The sequence below is a fragment of the Pseudophryne corroboree genome, chromosome 7 (assembly GCF_028390025.1).
Source record: "Pseudophryne corroboree isolate aPseCor3 chromosome 7, aPseCor3.hap2, whole genome shotgun sequence".
In the NCBI taxonomy this organism is placed as follows: domain Eukaryota; kingdom Metazoa; phylum Chordata; class Amphibia; order Anura; family Myobatrachidae; genus Pseudophryne; species Pseudophryne corroboree.
Genome location: NC_086450.1, coordinates 430,290,626 through 430,308,287, shown reverse-complemented (window position 1 = coordinate 430,308,287; position 17,662 = coordinate 430,290,626). Strand labels below are relative to the sequence as shown.

At 45.5% G+C, this 17,662-nt stretch overlaps 1 protein-coding gene across 1 annotated transcript in view; it reads right to left on the bottom strand.

The window, feature by feature from the left end:
* Positions 1-4,125: 4,125 nt before the first annotated feature.
* CHTF18 (chromosome transmission fidelity factor 18) overlaps positions 4,126-17,662 on the bottom strand; it is a 191,249-nt gene continuing 177,712 nt past the window's right edge. The window contains exons 19-22 of the mRNA XM_063934863.1: positions 13,884-14,028; positions 10,214-10,342; positions 9,387-9,448; positions 4,126-4,595 (exon numbers count right to left, since the gene is read on the bottom strand). Coding sequence (XP_063790933.1) covers positions 4,466-4,595; positions 9,387-9,448; positions 10,214-10,342; positions 13,884-14,028 — 466 coding nt within the window. The 3' untranslated portion in view covers positions 4,126-4,465. The remainder of the gene's footprint in view (positions 4,596-9,386; positions 9,449-10,213; positions 10,343-13,883; positions 14,029-17,662) is intronic.

Genomic DNA, 17,662 nt, shown 5'->3' with positions numbered 1-17,662 from the left:
AGTGCGCTACGCTGATCTGCAACTGCTCCCTCGACCTCGCCTTTATGAGGAGATCGTCCAAGTATGGGATAACTGTGACTCCTTGCTTTCTCAGGATCACCATCATTTCTGCCATTACCTTGGTAAATATTCTCGGTGCCGTGGACAGACCAAACGGCAACGTCTGGAATTGGTAATGACAGTCCTGTACCACAAATCTAAAGGTACTTCTGATGAGGCGGATAAATGGGGACATGCAAATAAGCATCCTCGATGTCCAGAGACACCATAAAATCCCCCTCTTCCAGGCTTGCAATGACCGCTCTGAGCGATTCCATTTTGAACTTGAATCTTTTCAGATAAATGTTCAGGGACTTTAAATTTAATATAGGTCTGACCGAACCGTCCGGTTTCGGTACCACAAACATTGTGGAATAGTATCCCTTCCCCTGTTGAGGAAGGGGAACCTTTACCACCACCTGCTGGAGAAATAGCTTGTGAATCGCCGCTACCACTACTTCCCTTTCTATGGGGGAAGCTGGCAGGGCCGATTTTAGGTAACGTTGAGGGGGCATCACCTCGAATTCCAGCTTGTATCCCTGAGACACAATCTGTATAGCCCAGGGATCCACCTGTGAGCGAACCCACTGGTGGCTGAAATGTCGGAGACGCGCACCCACCGCTCCTGGCTCCACCCATGGAGCCCCAGCGTCATGCGGTGGATTTAGTGGAAGCCGGGGAGGACTTCTGTTCCTGGGAACTAGCTGTAAGGTGCAGCTTTTTTCCTCTGCCCCTGCCTCTAGCAAGAAAGGAAGCACCTCTGACCTTCTTGCTACTTTGTGCGCGAAAGGACTGCATTTGGTAATACGGTGCTTTCTACGGTTGTGGGGGAATATATGGCAAAAAGTTCGACTTCCCAGCAGTAGCTGTGGAAACCAGGTCCGAGAGACCGTCCCCAAACAATTCCTCACCCTTGTAAGGTAACACCTCCATGTGTTTTTTGGAGTCGGCATCACCTGTCCACTGCCGAGTCCACAGGACCCTCCTGGCAGAAATTGACATTGCATTAATTCTAGAGCCCAGTAGGCAAATGTCCCTCTGGGCATCCCTCATATATAGGACAGTGTCTTTTATATGCCCCAGGGTCAGCATAATAGTATCCCTGTCTAAGGTATCCATTTCCTCAGACAGATTATCTGTCCACGCTGCTACAGCACTACACATCCACGCCGACGCAATTGCCGGCCTCAGTAGAGTCCCTGAATGTGTATAAACAGATTTCAGGATACTTTCCTGCTTTATCTGCAGGATCCTTTAGGGTGGCCGTATCCCGCGACGGCAGGGCCACCTTCTTTGATAAGCGTGTCAGAGCTTTATCTACCCTAGGGGAGGATTCCCGGCGCACCCTGTCCTCAGGCGGGAAAGGGTATGCCATAAGTAACCTCTTGGAAATCAGAACTTTCTTATCTGGGGAATCCCACGCTGTTTCACATAACTCATTTAACTCATGTGAAGGGGGAAAAGTCACCTCTTGCTTTTTCTCCCCATACATATTAACCCTCTTGTCAGGGACAGGGTTCACCTCTGATATGTGTAAAACATTCTTCATCGCTATAATCATGTAACGTATAGCTTTTGTCATTTTGGTTGCAATTTTGCATCATCGTCGTCGACACTGGAGTCAGAATCCGTGTCGACATCTGTGTCAACCATTTTGGATAGTGGGCGCTTTTGAGACCCTGAGGGCCTCTGCGCTGTAGGATCAGGCATGGGTTGAGACCCTGACTGACCCGAAGTATCAGCTTTATCCAACCTTTTATGTAAGGAGTTTACATTATCATTTAACACCTTCCACATATCCATCCAATCAGGTGTCGGCACCGTCGGCGGCGACACGTCAGTCAACTGCACTTGCTCTGCCTACACATAGCCCTCTTCGTCAAACATGTCGACACACGCGTACCGACACACCACACACACAGGGGAAGCTCTAAATGAGGACAGGACCCCCAAAAGGCCTTTTGGAGAGACAGAGAGAGAGTATGCCAGCACACACCCCAGCGCTATATAACCCAGGGATTACACAGTAACTTAGTGTTTACCCAGTAGCTGCTGTATTATGATTAATGCGCCTAAATTTATGTGCCCCCCCCTCTCTTTTTTACCCCCTCTACCGTGATTCTGCAGGGGAGAGCCTGGGGAGCTTCCTCTCAACGGAGCTGTGGCAGGAAAATGGCGCTGGTGAGTGCTGAGGAAGAAGGCCCCGCCCCCTCAGCGGCGGGCTACTGTCCCGCGATTTCTTGTAAAATAAATGGCGGGGGCTCATACATATAACAGTGTGCCACTGTTTATATGCAGCATTCGCCAGGAGGTAACAATTGCTGCCCAGGGCGCCCCCCCTGCGCCCTGCACCCTACAGTGACCGGAGTGTGTGGGCGCAATGGCGCACAGCTGCAGTGCTGTGCGCTACCTCATGTGAAGACAGGAGTCTTCTGCCGCCGATTTCGATGTCTTCTCCGCTTCTGCCGGCTTCTGTCTTTGCGAGAGGGACGGCGGCGCGGCTCCGGGAACGGACGACAAGGTCAGGTCCTGTGTTCGATCCCTCTGGAGCTAATGGTGTCCAGTAGCCTAAGAAGCGCAACCTATCCGCAGTTAGTAGGTTTGCTTCTCTCCCCTCAGTCCCTCGTAGCAGAGAGTCTGTTGCCAGCAGAAGCTCTCTGAAAATAAAAAACCTAACTAAAATACTTTCTTATTAGCAAGCTCAGGAGAGCTCACTAAAAGCACCCAGCTCTGTCCGGGCACAGATTCTAACTGAGGTCTGGAGGAGGGGCATAGAGGGAGGAGCCAGTGCACACCAGATAGTACTAAATCTTTCTTTAGAGTGGCCAGTCTCCTGCGGAGCCCGCTATTCCCCATGGTCCTTACTGAGTCCCCAGCATCCACTAGGACGTCAGAGAAAAAGTGAATAGAGAAACTACCAGTCAGCTCCTATCAATTTTCAAACACAGCCTGTGACATGTCAGTTAGGAGCTGATAGGAGAAATACAGGGGTATATTCAATTGAAGAAGGATCCATTTGCAGGGAGATGGCGGAGAGCAGCATAGTGCTGTAGCAGGAGGATGTGGCACCGCCGCCAGAACTCACGGCAGCATCCACCCGTCTCCAGGCAAGTGGGACCTCGCTTGCTGGAGCCGGGTGGACACTGCCGTGAGCGTCTGCGGTGCCCCATCCTCCTACTGCACTGTGCTGTAGCTGCTGCTCTCCCCCGTGTCCTCCTCTCAGGTCCCTCGTCTCAATCCAACTTTTTTTTAAAGTCAGATTGAGATGGTCGGAAATGGGGCCAAAACCTGTCCGATTTGGCCCCGTTTCCGACAGAAGCATGCGAAGCCGCCGATCCGACATGTGCTTTCCGACGTGTCGGATAATTCTGGGGTATATTGAATAGGTCGGAACCCCTTCCGACCTAAAAAAGTTGAAAACTGCTGTCTTTCTGACAGACGGCAGCTTTTGACTTTAATTGAATATAAAGTACCAGCCAATCACTATTCAAAGCTTAGTACATCTCCCCCTACACCTATGCCCTGAAAAAAAGTTGTCTAACTTCCATCTCCAAATAACCAATTCTCATTTCAATGCATTCAATAGCTACAACCGTACTCCAGGTGGATTAGACTTCCTTAGGGATGTTTTCCCATACCACACAATGGGGCAGATGTATTAACCTGGAGAAGGGATAAAGCACTAGCCAATCATTACGGATTTGAAAAATGACAGCTAGGAGCTGATTGGCTGGTGTGTTATCACCTTGCGCTCATCACTGCTTTATCGCTTCCTTATGCCTTCTCCAGGCTTAATACATCTGCCCCAATCTCCTCTGGGACTTCATCAGGAACATTTTTCAGGTGAAGGTGGCAGCGTTAAGATGAACTCACCACGCAGGTGATGTTGAGTAAATCGCATAGATGCCATTTGTGCGGGGTGGGAAATAAATGCACACTCATCTTTATCTCCTAAACTTAATAACAAATGGTTAAGAATAACTCAGAGGGGCCCAGCTGCAATGTAAGAGGAGGCATAGCCGGTGGAACGAACACCTCGTGCTCAAATTGTTAGGGGTGAGTGCGCTGAAAGAAGAGATACCCAAGTTAACGGGACAAAAGGGTAAAAAGTATAACCCCATTATATGAACTCAATTTATTATATTATAAACATTACAAAAATGTATCCTGCACTGAACCCTCTTGGTTGTAGACAGGCCATCTGGGAGCGATCTGTTCCTGAAATGACTTTACGCCGGTGCGGACAGGTACTGAGTGTGCGGCTTTTGTGTACAGCCCACGTGTATATAAAGTGTCCAGGTAAACATTCCAGTCTTCCATCACAGTATGGCAGCGACACTCCTGCCAGGCAACAGCTGGGTGACGCTATATACGATGTTCTCATGCCTTTCCTTGATGCGTAACAGTCTTAAGTTACACCAAATCTTCATAACAAGTCCTTAATGCACACATTCCTCCGCACAGCATTCGATACCCCTTCGTTAAAGCGAAACCAGACGTGGCTGTTCCCAACTGCTGTCCCTATCTTTTTCTCCACAGAATCCTCCTGGTTTGTGCTCGCTGCTGGGACAAATGTGACTATTATAAATACAGATCAGAAACGTTTTATTTCCAAATTATATAAAAGAGGTGTCACTGTGTTCTAGAGACTACAACGCGAAATCTCACCCCGGAAAACTTGACCACAGACCTAGGGGTAAATTTACTAAGATGGGAGTTCTGTTGAAGATGGGATGTTACCCATAGCAACCAATCAATCAGATTCCAGGTATTATCTTCTTGAAGGTGCTAGATAAATGAGAAGTAGATTCTGATTGGTTGCTGTGGGCAACATCCCATCTTAAATAGAACTCCCATCTTAGTAAATTTACCCCCTTGTATCTAGACAGCAGTTTACCACAGTTACACACTGATGTGCACTTACCACCACGTTTTACAGTAACGGGTAAATGCCTTCTGCACAGAGCTTCGTACGGTCACTGCGGATATTGACGATCAATAAGTTGTTCTAGACTTTGAGAAAGAAATCCCTTATCATAGACATGGCCCTTCAGTTCAGTGTAGACAACTCTCAACACCTTTGGTGGGCTACCCCGTGAAGCACGGGCTTGGCTTACATGGAGATATGCCAGACTTCCTTAGGGATCACTGGGACTTGTAGTTCTACAACAGCTCAAGTTCATGGGTGCTGTTTAGTAAGAGGGAGCATCCATTTTGCTGCATGGGGGACGGCAGGGGAGATGGCGCTCCATTCTAGAGCACTTCCCTAGTAATATTACGCAACCGCTGAGGCGTACAGTTTAGAAAGATGGTCCCTGTACAGTGCCCAACAAAACAAATACACAAGGCAGCCATTTTATGTTTCAAGTGAATTGACAGGCAGCACTGGTGTTGTTTTAGTCACTAAAACACCACAAGCGCTGCCTATCAATTCACTGGAAACGGACGCTCTGTGTACTTTTAGATGTGGGAAGTATCGGAGCCGATTTGACAGGCTTCACCCACATGAAGTCGGGAGTCAGCACACAAACACAAAATGGCTGCCTCGGCAGCAAGCAGGCCACAGACAGACATGGGATACATAGAAAACTCTAATTGTAGGAACTTTTATCTTTATGTTTTTTTAAAGACCGAGCACTGCGCACAAAGAAAAGCTGGAGCATTGTACAAGCATGCGTGATAGCCAAATTACATGTATATAAATAAAATAATGACCCAAGTGATGGAAGCTGCTGGAAGAAATAATTAATTATTCAAAGCTACAAATGACAGCCTATAATAGTAAAGGCTTCTAACATGGGCAATGCAGCCCACAGCTACAGCATAGTCTAGGCATGATCTAAGCTTTTTTTTCCCGTATATTCATGGAATTGTAAACTGTACTCTGTGCAGAAGGAAACTTGTGATTAAATGCACTCACACCCACCTCATATAACAGCCACCAAGTGTACAATGCACTACATAGACCTATAAAACACTTTCAGAGATGAGCTTAATGTGCAGAACATAAAATATGCATACACAGCATCATCCAAGTAATTTAGAGACTAACAACGCAGTGTTCCCAATCTCTGAGACATAGTGGATTGTGTGGAGTATAACAGCAGCAATGGGGCAAGTATTAATTAAGAAGCTACAATGGAGGGTCAGCAGGTGGCGCTGTATCTTAAGTTCTCAATGTGTACTCTCTCTTTTCCTGATAGTGTATCCTTCTAGAAATCCTCCATGTTATGAAGTTGTGGTGAAAGTAAAGTTCATCTCAGTCTTCCTGACATGTTTGATGCTTGCGGCGTATTCAGAGGCAGCCATCATTGGCCCAGCGAGGTCTCGATTGATAAGGTCAGCCACAAAATACTTTTGTTATCTCTCCTGTTAGCCAAATTTCACCTAACAAATGGAAACCTACAGTCGCTTGCTTACTATTGTGTCCTTCACAACACCAAGAGCTGGAATGAGCCATGTAGTGATGCACTACACAATATCACTATGTAGGGGACAGGATGGACGGGCTGCAAGGTGTGGGGATTAAAAGTAATTAAAAAAGCCATAATCATACTGTTCTTAGATTGTATAAATAAAAAAAACATTTGGCCCACTAAACCAAAAAAGATTATCACTTGAAAAATTGGGCAAGCACTGCAAGTTGCTCATTATAAGCCATTTTCCAGAACCATCTGGTTGGGTTGAAGGTGGTAAAAAGTAACAGCGGAGCAAAGTGGGGTATTAGTGGGAATGATATTGTGATATGCCATTGTGCCTGTCCTGTTAGACTTTGTTAAAAGTCCATTGGAAGGTGAAGGCACCAAACCATTGCACTGTGAGAAAAGGACTTCATTCAAGTACAAATATCCTATTTACTGTCGACATCCATTGGGCGGCAGTGGAGTATTCCGGGGCTGTCCCTAAAGGCGGGTGCACAGCACATCCAAAATTGCCATCTCTGGAAGCAAAGGAATATAATTAATTGAAGCAAGAACAAATGCACACAATGATTTACTTCTGTGGAGATACAGGACAGCTCCACATGTGGACACTGTATAAAGACCAACAGGTCCCCGGCCTGTGCAAGTCCCAAGCCTCAAGGACAAGTCCTTCATGAACCAATAACATCCAGAAAGTGAGGAGAGCATACTTTCCAAGACCTCTCTTGGTCCATGGCTGGAAGCACCCTGTCTGAGTCAGAAAGAACCTGGAGACAAATCTGGGCTAAAAATACAACTGTCTACATCAAGAAGTCCCCAGCTCTAAACTTCAAGCAGTGGACAGACAAAAGGAAGCAGTCCTTCAAGCAAGTACCCTAGATTTGACTGAATCCAACAGCTGAAATCCCAGAAGCTATGGGTGCAAATTGCTCTTATTATTTATTTGCTCCTAACACTGAATCGAGCCCTGTATGTTGGTTGCTTGTTACTGCATGTTCTCTCCTATTGATAGGTGGGGAAAAAGCAAAACCAATCAATGGTTTGTAGTAGTAACGGCTTGGTCCAGAAGGTCATAGCACATGGATATTCTCAGCACGGCAGAGGGCACAGCTTTGGAGGACACCTCTGTAACGCGAGTTCTTACGTCAGCGTCCCCTTCCTACCACTGCTTCCATCAACTGGCTTTCACAACGTCTGGTCAGCCTTGGTTTTTTGAGCTTATGGCTTTGCAGATACTGTGATTCAAATTAGGCTCAGGCTTGTTTCTGCCAAGAATTTCCATAGAATTTGGAAGGTCTCCTATTGGTGAGAACTTCCTCTTTTGGAGTCCTCCTTTGCGTGCTGCTGTGCTAGCAGGCATGTCTGTAAGAGGGTGTCTAAACTCAGCTCTTAAGGGTGTAGGCTCTGTCGCACCGGATCCTGCAGACCACCTTTTCAGGAGTGAGGCATGAACTACTTCCATACATTCCCAGTGTGTGTGTGCTACGTGCATAAGCAGACAGTATTTTCCTTGCATTCAAACTTCCCTTGCATTGCAGCACGGTTTATTCCAAAAGCAAAATACTAATTTCTCTGCTTTGCACCTAAGTCTGAATCTGGCACACAGTGTCTACACGAGATGCTGTGGACTCTTGTTCTGGAGCCGAAGTGTTCACCCTTGGAGGATCAACCAAGATGCCCTGGGTATTCATTTGGCTCACCCCCAACCTATCCACAATCTGCAAAAAGACTTCCCTAAGAAGGGGCCATTCCCCTGGATGAACGTGTCTATGACGGATATGAAACACTCCTACCTTTCTGCTCCCTGGATGAGATCAGCGTTTATTGCTGGAATATCTAGCACTGCATCTCAGGCTCTTGCTCTATTCTCCCCTGGCATCTTGGTATTGTTTGGAAAAACCAGTAAGGATCCCGCTCGGGCCCCATTGAAGCTCTCTCCACTATGCCAAAGAGTCCGCACCTGTTTGTCCATTAAAAAAATTGCAATGGGACATAGCCCCAATCTGGTCCTAACCCTGTATATACTCCCACAGTCACACCTAGAAAAGATCTGCAATGCACAATGACAAACTGATAGTATACGGCAAAAGAGACACAGGGCCTAATTCAGACCTGACCGCAGCAGCAAAATTGTTCTCTAATGGACAAAACCATGTGCACTGCAAGGGGGAGGAGCAGATATAACATGCAGAGAAATGTAGCCTTTGGGTGGGTAATTTTGGTTCTGTGCAGGGTAAATACTGGCTGCTTTATTTTTACACTGCAATTTAGATTTCAGTTTAAACACACCCCACCCAAATCTAACCCTCTCTACATATGTTGTATATGCGCCCCCCCTGCAGTGCACATGGTTTTGCCCATTAGAGAACAATTTTGCTGCTGCGATCAGGTCTGAATTAGTCCCACAGTTATGAGCATGCTGCAGTGCATAATGCAAGGGAGACACACAGCTCAGAGCAGTGTTTGAGGCAAGCCTATCAGGGTAGCCTGCCATGGGTATGTGTGCGCAGAGAGGTAGCAGCTCCTCCCCCAGGCCCCAGCAGTTCTACAGGAGCCACGAAGGCCGTTCCCTTTAAACAATTGCAATTTGCAGAATCAGGAAGGAGAACCTCTTGCTATCCTAGAGCATATATCTGCTACTTTCAATGTGTGCCATGTTGGCAGGATCTGAGCAGGAACTCTCCTTGATACCAACACCTATACATGAGAGAGGCCTCTGCCATCTATGAATGCAGCACAAGGCTGTGCCATGTCTGACATCAATAAGGAGCCCTCTGGTACGGTAAACTCATACTCCATGAAGTCCTCACCACAAAAGTGTCTCTGGACTGTAGTGTAGCGTACTAGAGGGGTAGAGTGACAGTGGCGTTCCCGTTTTCCAAGCACAGCGGGATAAATCATACGTGCATAGAACACAGATCTAACTTGCCTGTAAGCGTAGAAACCTCTTTCTTGACTATCTGGCGTCCAAAGAAATCCTTTTCAGGCTATAAAAGAAAAACAATTAAAGGACATGTACATTAAACATTGTTTTATTTATTTATGTGCACTCTAAAATCTGACTGTTTTCTTAGATGTGAACCTGTTTATGTGTAGCTTTCCTTTGTTGGGAGACTAGGTGGATATAAGGGTTATTTATGGAAAGCGGCGTATAGTTTTATAGGTCACAAATCAAAACAGTACTATGAGGTGAATGCCGAACAGAAAAGCACAATAAGGTTTCTCAATAAAACAAATGTTAAATAACCGTATGCGGTAACAAAGTGGACAACGCACAGTTATCGGGACCTACGGAGTACAACAGACTACTCTGGTAATGTCTCAGCGCCAAGCTTTCTATTCTCCATCACTAGAATTATCCCACACAATCGAGTTTGCAAACCACTAGGAAAGTTATTAGGTCAACTACTACTCACTCATATAGGAAACCTCTGTATAAGGAGAGTGGGGGACTCAGGCTACATATGGAGTTCTGAGGTCTTATCTCTGCATAGTAGTATTATTAACTGGATCTCTGCTATAGCTTAAATACAGATCACCCTTAGACCGTTCTGTAGCAGTGTCCCCTATGGCTTCCGGAGCATGAAAATAGAATTACCAATCTACAGTTTTTAAATTATTAATTTTCTGATCTTCAAATTTTATTCCGAAAGGTATATACTTAGCAGTAAAAGGTGGCTACTGTATATAATTTCCATGTATCCTTCCTGCCACAGGGTATAACCGAGAAAAGTGTGATATACTAGTCCTACCTTCTCCTCAAATGTCGTCTTCTTCACAATATGCTCTAGGCGTTGCTCATGGTTTAAGGTCCCAGGTTTGGAGGTGGGCTTTGCTGCACTGTTATCCTTGGCGACATCTCCCAGTTTGTTATTAGCATCCTGTTAACGGACACAATTGGGAGGTGGTCAGGGCACCCGACTCACACCCCTTGTCTGACAAAATACATGTTTTTTTCTTTAGGTGTGCTTTGACCAAACTCAAGAAACACCTACTGCTTTCATCATATCTGCGTTTGTGTATACACATCACCAACTAGCATGACGTTACAGATTCTGAAGAAAATATTTGTGGGGAACAATTGGTGTTGGGGAGTACCGGAAAATAAAAAAATGCAAAGATGGTGCCACAACTTTGTTTTCCAAAGTAGCGATTACAAAAATGATAAATAAATAAAAAGATTTTGTTCTTTATCGTTAAACTCATTCCTCTGATGCTATAGTGGGACAGCCAATAGCTTATACTACATCCTCAAGGAGGCCGGGTACTGGATCCCTTATAGCTCTCCTGTCCTCTCCATGCTTGGATAATGGTAAACTAGACATGGAAGAGGAGCAGCTGGACAGTGCAGATCCAGGCATTCCAGGATGGGCTGCTTTGTGTCTCCCTACAGCATCAGAGAGTAGAATCCTTTTCTCTGTCTGTAGTAGAGGAACACAGACTGGGATATCCCAAAGCCGCTCAGAGGGTGGAAGCGAAAGCCTAAGTAGAATGAGTAGAAATGGAGATGAATACCAAAAGGAGGCCTGAGAGAGGCTGTGAGGGTCACCATATAGAGCCCAGGAGAGGCTGTGAGGGTCACCATATAGAGCCCAGGAGAGGCTGTGAGGGTCACCATATAGAGCCCAGGAGAGGCTGTGAGGGTCACCATATAGAGCCCAGGAGAGGCTGTGAGGGTCACCATATAGAGCCCAGGAGAGGCTGTGAGGGTCACCATATAGAGCCCAGGAGAGGCTGTGAGGGTCACCATATAGAGCCCAGGCTCTATGCACCAGACAAGGTATCACAATAAGAAATAACATGTATTCTATTCAGAGCATTTATTATTACAAGAATAATGGATTGGCTGATATTAAACAGGATATCTTTATTACATTCCTAAAATTTAAGTTTTTCCTTTAGTAAGGAAATTGTGAAATAACATTTCTAAAAATGGTTACACAGGCACAGACATAAGAGTTTATTCTGAGGCTGGGTTTATTACAGGCAATGATGTATCGCTGATAACAGAAACCCTCTAAATGTACTTCTATAATTCACCTTCAAATATTTTTTTAATACAGACTATATATATCTACGCCAATGGAAACCCACTTAAAAGGAATTAGAAGTGATATACTGTATCTTGCCGGCTGAAAATTCTAGACATAAACTCACTTTCCTCAAATAATAAGGACAAAATGATCCACAATGTCTCAGTAAAGCGGCCACTTATCACAGGATAGATCCACTTCTACATGAGGATTCACAGTGCTGCCTATTAGCGCAGTATTACAGTTAATCCTCCCAGAACGGGAAAGAGGAAAGCCAGAAGAATTGTGCTGTAAGAACAGATCCACTATTCAGATTTCCATCCTGCTGGGATCAAACAAACCGACTTCAACTGATACATAATAGCTACTGAGCTGTGATGTATGTTACCGATATATGCTACATGCGGAGTCTAAAGCAGCAAATTAGAGTCGCGTGCTGGGATCTGAGTATATGAAAGTGCTGCCACAGCCCTATGACAGCCCAAGTCTTTTATCCCTATTTTCTTACTGCCTGCTCCCTCCAGTAGTATCAGCAGCCTTGCATGGTCCAACACAACAGTTTAAATGGTTGCAGCATTCAACCCTAAGGGCTGGATTCAAATGTTCTGCCCCCCTCCCGGCCGTGATTGCGCCCACCGGCAGTATTCTAATGTTACTGCCGACGGGCGCAACAAGTTAATTTCAGCTCGCTACTACCGGGGGTAGCGAGCTGAAATGGGCGTAGAGATACCCGTTTGGGCGCCCAAACGGGTCTTTTCACAATTGCGCCTATTCATTTAGTTAGGTTTAGGTGCTTTGCACGCCTAAACTCGACTGTAATGGGCGCAATCAGCACGATAACGGGGCCATTTGAATATCGCCCGTCACTTTAGATAGGAGATAGGGGTGTGCAATAAGATTTGAATTCCCCCCTATGGGATCACTCAGGAGGACTGTCTCCCCCAAGTGACGTACACACGCGTAATGCCACGCTCCCTAATGTATGTTCTTGGCTCCGCTTTCTCATAGCGTTGCACTCTCTCTCATCTTCATCACGGGCTCCTAAGAGTCAGGCATATGCCTGGGAAAATCCCCCCCGAATTATGGGGCGATTGCAGTGCTAAACACAAGATCTGTTCACACAACAAACTTATCGTGTCGCACTGCGTCGTCCCCTTAATTCTGTTGACACAATAAAGCGTATGCACCACTCAACATAAGCTCCTTTTATCTCCGCTCTCAGATCCCTCTAAAAAAAAGGGGCAAGTTTTATGTCTGTGCAACGCTTCTGTAGCCTTAAACGGGCAACCAGGCACCTGAGCAGAGTCTCCGTTTCTGCTTTTTGCAGCCGTTACACAATTTGGAGACGCACTGCATTGTTATCATACAAAGGAACAAACAAAACAAAAGAAAGAAAAAAAAGGAAGCCTGTCTATTTGATTATTTCACATGACCAACAGTTATCTAGTAAATCAGAATAAAAATCATATGCAAAATTTCATCCAAACCCAGATAGGCTTCCTGGGGCCGTACAAACGTGATTATGCAAAACGATTCTTATAGATATGGTTTAAAGACATATTTTGTTGGGTACAAGTTGGGCAATGTGAACAAACCGAGCTCTTGTATCAGACATGAAATACCTGCTGTGTTACTAGTATTTAATGCACAAACTAAATCACCCATAAAGCGCAGAATAAAACGATAAAAAGATTTTTCAAAATGATTCCGTTTCAAGAGATCTCTTAACTCATCCTGCTATTTCATCATCCTTTACTACATCTCCAGGTTTTATGCAGACAACAGCTATTAACTCCTGTTTACACTGTATCCCAGAGACCAGAGGCAAACAGACAAGTCCTCTGAGACCGGCGTGTTACTAAACTCCGAGGCCTGTGAGACTGTACGCTATTACTCAGGGGTACTCATAAGGATAATGATTGCTGCAGGGCAGCTAAGGCTTTAATCCTCCAGTATTCCAAACACAACGCATCTCATGTAATGAAGATATATATTTTTAGAGTCGTTGACGTCACTGACATTTTAGATTTTTTTTTTCCCCACTGGATGTTAAATTTACTATTCAACGAATTACCACTAGGGGCACCTGAAGTGGCTCTTCCCCAGCAGAAAGGAAAACACCTAAAACTTCATTACTCCAGACCACTTACAACTACTGATAACAGAAAATAAGTTTGTTTTGCCTATTAGCAATATCAGTGCTTTTATTGATTAGAAAAGAGAAGGCGGCTTGTGGTTCAAATTACACTATACATAAACACATAATATTATATATACCAGGTAAGAGGTAACGTATTAATGTAAGTGGCACATTAGTGCCTATGACAGGTGAATATAAATGATATAGTTGATTACAAGAAGGCCTCGCCAAGGATGACCTCAGTCTTACCCTTCCGACGTTCCGCGCCTGCTGAAAGGCCTCCGACCTCCTCATCTTCTCTAGCTCAATCTCACGGGAGATGAGTTGCTTGGCCTGGTAAGTGAGCGGCTTGCGAGCCGGGAGATCTGGAAAACGGCAAACGTCCTCAACGTTTCTGCAAATCAGGGATGAGAAATGTGGGAGCTGGCACTGGAGAGGTGTGCTCAATACTAGCGTTACATGGATGCGTGATAAAGATATAGCTATAGAGCGATATATACAGCGTGGCTCAGGCTGGGATAGATGTGTGTGTGGTGGGGGAACCTTGTAGATGTGTAGTGGCATTGGAGACTTGTAAGCAGGAGTGTGAGTTGGGTACCACATAGGAGCAGAGGTGCAGGTCAGAGGCTGATCTAAGGGAATGTGAGGGAGAGGACATTGGTTCCATAGCTCCTCCCTTGGAGAATCTATTTTGCTTCATACTTTCTGTAACCCATTTACCCAAATGTTAAAATTTTTAGTAAATTGCATCAATATACCTTACATACAGCATCACTCAACACTTTCCCTTCTCCCAGAGGGTCACAGTCTATTGTCTCTAACACACACTGAGGTCACGTCTGTCAAAAGCTACTAACCCAGGCCTGACCAACCTGTGGCTTTCCAGATGTTGTCAAACTACACGTCCCAGCATGCCCTGTCACAGTTTTAGCATTCCGTAATAGCAAAACTGTGGCAAGGCATGATGGGACCTGTAGTTTTAAAACAGCTGGAGAGCCACAGGTTGGCCAGGCCTGTACTAACCCTAGCAGTGCATCATTGGACTGTGAAAGGAAACCCACTCCCAACACCCAATTCATATGACTGTAAAGATCGTGTGGGGGCATTGACAACCACTGGTCATGCTCTGGTAAGATGAATGAAAGCAGACTGACTGAGTGTATAACATGTTTCATACTAACTTTATTATTTATTACCAGTTATTTATATAGCGCACACACATTCCGCAGCGCTGTACAGAGACTATTTGCCCATTCACATCAGTCCCTGCGCCAGTGGAGCTTACAATCTATATTCCCTATCACATTTACATTCACGCTAGTGTTACTTTTTGTTGGGAGACAATTAACTTACAAGTATATTTTTGGATTGTGGGTGGAAACCGGAGAACCCGGAGGAAACCCACACAAGTACAGGGAGTATATACAAACTCCACACAGTTAGAGCCATGGTGGGAATCGTACCCATGACCTCAGCGCTGTGAGGCAGTAATGCCAACTACACTCATCCCTTGCAGTTTGAGTCTGCTTAGAAAATACATGCTGCAGTGATATTTTATTATATTAGGTAACTACACTGTCAATATTTATATCATAAGTAATATTGTATTCCAGGATGATGCTTTATTTCAACTTTTAAATAGCTGCTTACCAATACTCCATGTTAAAGTGATTTCCTTCACAAACAGCCCCACTGGCTCCTTTCCGTCACAGCCTGCACTTGCAGCAACATGTGAAACGCCGCAGAGGGGTAATGCAATGGTTAAAAAGGGAAGAAGAAAGTATCTGTTATAGTGAAGTCCTACCATCTGCTTTCCTACGAGTGGGTATTACACTCACCGCACAGCACAAGCTGATAAGTGAGACAGAAAGCGCTGCTGTATAATCCGGTCGTCAGGAGATATCACCCTGGGAGATTATGTAACAGGCAGGAGATTGATAACGGCTCTCTGCGCTACCTCAGGCTGTGTTGGGGCGGGAGAGAGATGGTAATATCCGGACAATCACTAATTCTGCATGCTTTCCCTGCTAAACTGGGGCCCGTCTGTGCCCAGGTGGGCGAAGCCAGGCCCCTTCATCCTGTTCTCTTAGTTCCTGGTAAAAGTGGGCAAGGGAATAAATGATAAAATCCCACACATCCAACAGTGCACAGAAGGCGATCACCCATCCCGCACTTCCAGACTATTATCGTATTGTTAGTGCAGTGGGTGATGCCTGGGCCTCAAGACTCCCATTTCAGATGAAGGAGCATTTTGAGGAGGTGTGGCTTTAACAGCCCCTCTAGCAGGAATTTCCTGCTCACATCTGTTTGAGGAGGCGTGGTGCCCGCTGTATACAGGTTTTTTTGTGGGAGGGAGGGGGAGTTGTTAAACATACTTTATCTGCTTCATTCTCCCAACACTACATTTTTACCTTTGGCAGGAATTATCCTTTTAATCTCAAATACCTCCGGTTATCACCATACTTAAGGCCTGTATTCACGGGCCGATGCGGGAGAGATGTGTGCTGAGCATCTCTCCCCCCACTCAGCACAGCGCAATGTGTCTGAGCGTGCGGGGGGAGACGGGGGGGCTCATTCACCCAGCGGCTGCGCATCGCTATCGCTGTAGGGGGTACACACGGAGCGATCAAGTTTAAAATCTGAGCAATCTAGTCAGATTGCTTAGATTATCGCTCCGTGAGTACTCCCCTTTTACAATGCATGTTGAACCAGTATGAAATAGCCTTATAACAACTACAGATGTATCCTCTTCCATCCTTGCTGCAGTCACACTAAACAGCCCTAAACAGCAGTCACACAGAATATAGGCATGCTGCATATCATTTTACTCAGCAGAAGCTGCTTGTGTATCCTATTACATTACTTTGCCTCTAAGACGCATTTTCACAGAAAAAAACGCAAAAAAAAAAAAAAAAAAAAAGACGTTCACCGCTACAAAGTCACACAGCACGGATGCGTTGTGTGTAATGAGACTTGTAGCGTACGGAGAAAAGATGTAAGAGGACACATCTGTACAAATACATGTAGACAAGTTCCCCTATACCAAGGTGGGAGTTACGATGTTTGACCGTTTTCCACTACTGATAATTCAATGGACATACCCAGGTCTGTATGAGAATGGGGGAGTAATATCCCTTTCACAGCACTTTGTGAAGACATCTCCAAGCACCAGTGATCTGGATCTCTCCATACTTTTAGCATGATCCAGGTTGAGCTATCATACTGTAGACTAGCCAGGTTATCCCGGGTTCAATCCTGCTCCCCAGACCCGTATAGTCCCTTTCACACCGAGCTAGGAACCGGGCAGCCTCGGCAATATCCCGGGTCAGAGGCTCAGTGTGAAAGCGTTAGGAAGACTTGGGAACACAGCACCCTCACTGCATATTACACTTATACATCACCTCGAGTTCTCTTCTCTACTTATAGCACAACCCCCCCCCCCCACACACACACTTTATTGCCTATTGTACTGGTAAAGCATCTCTTAGCACAGAATACCATCAGCTCGGATGTTCCTGGGTTACCAGCGGAGGGCTGCAGCATGTATAGCGCATAGAACGTGATCCCTTTCCATACAAATGGACAGACCAATAAGTGATCAGACAGACACCAGGGGATATATTTATTTGGCGGGTCAGATCTGGAAGTTTAGCGCGTCAATAATATTAAGTGCAAAACACCCCCCCAGCTCTGCACATAATATTCCTGCCTTAAAGTTTCCAGGAACACCCACTAAAAAGCCGGCTTTGCAAACCTAACCCCAGCCATGTTTTACTTTAGCTGGGTGCCTCCGGGATCATAGAAGCTCTTGGATGAGAACAGATCATCAGCGGCCAATAATTGCAGGGATTATGGTGGTGACATAGGAAGGTTTGTATAGTCCTTCACAGGGGCTAGAGGTACCAGTCTTTTTAAATTTCGGCGATATCCGATTAACCTAGGCCAGCTTTATAGATGTTTTTATAACACTCCAAGATCAACTTCCGTTTAGTGGCAGCTTAAGGTGAAAACGTACCCTGGTTATAGGT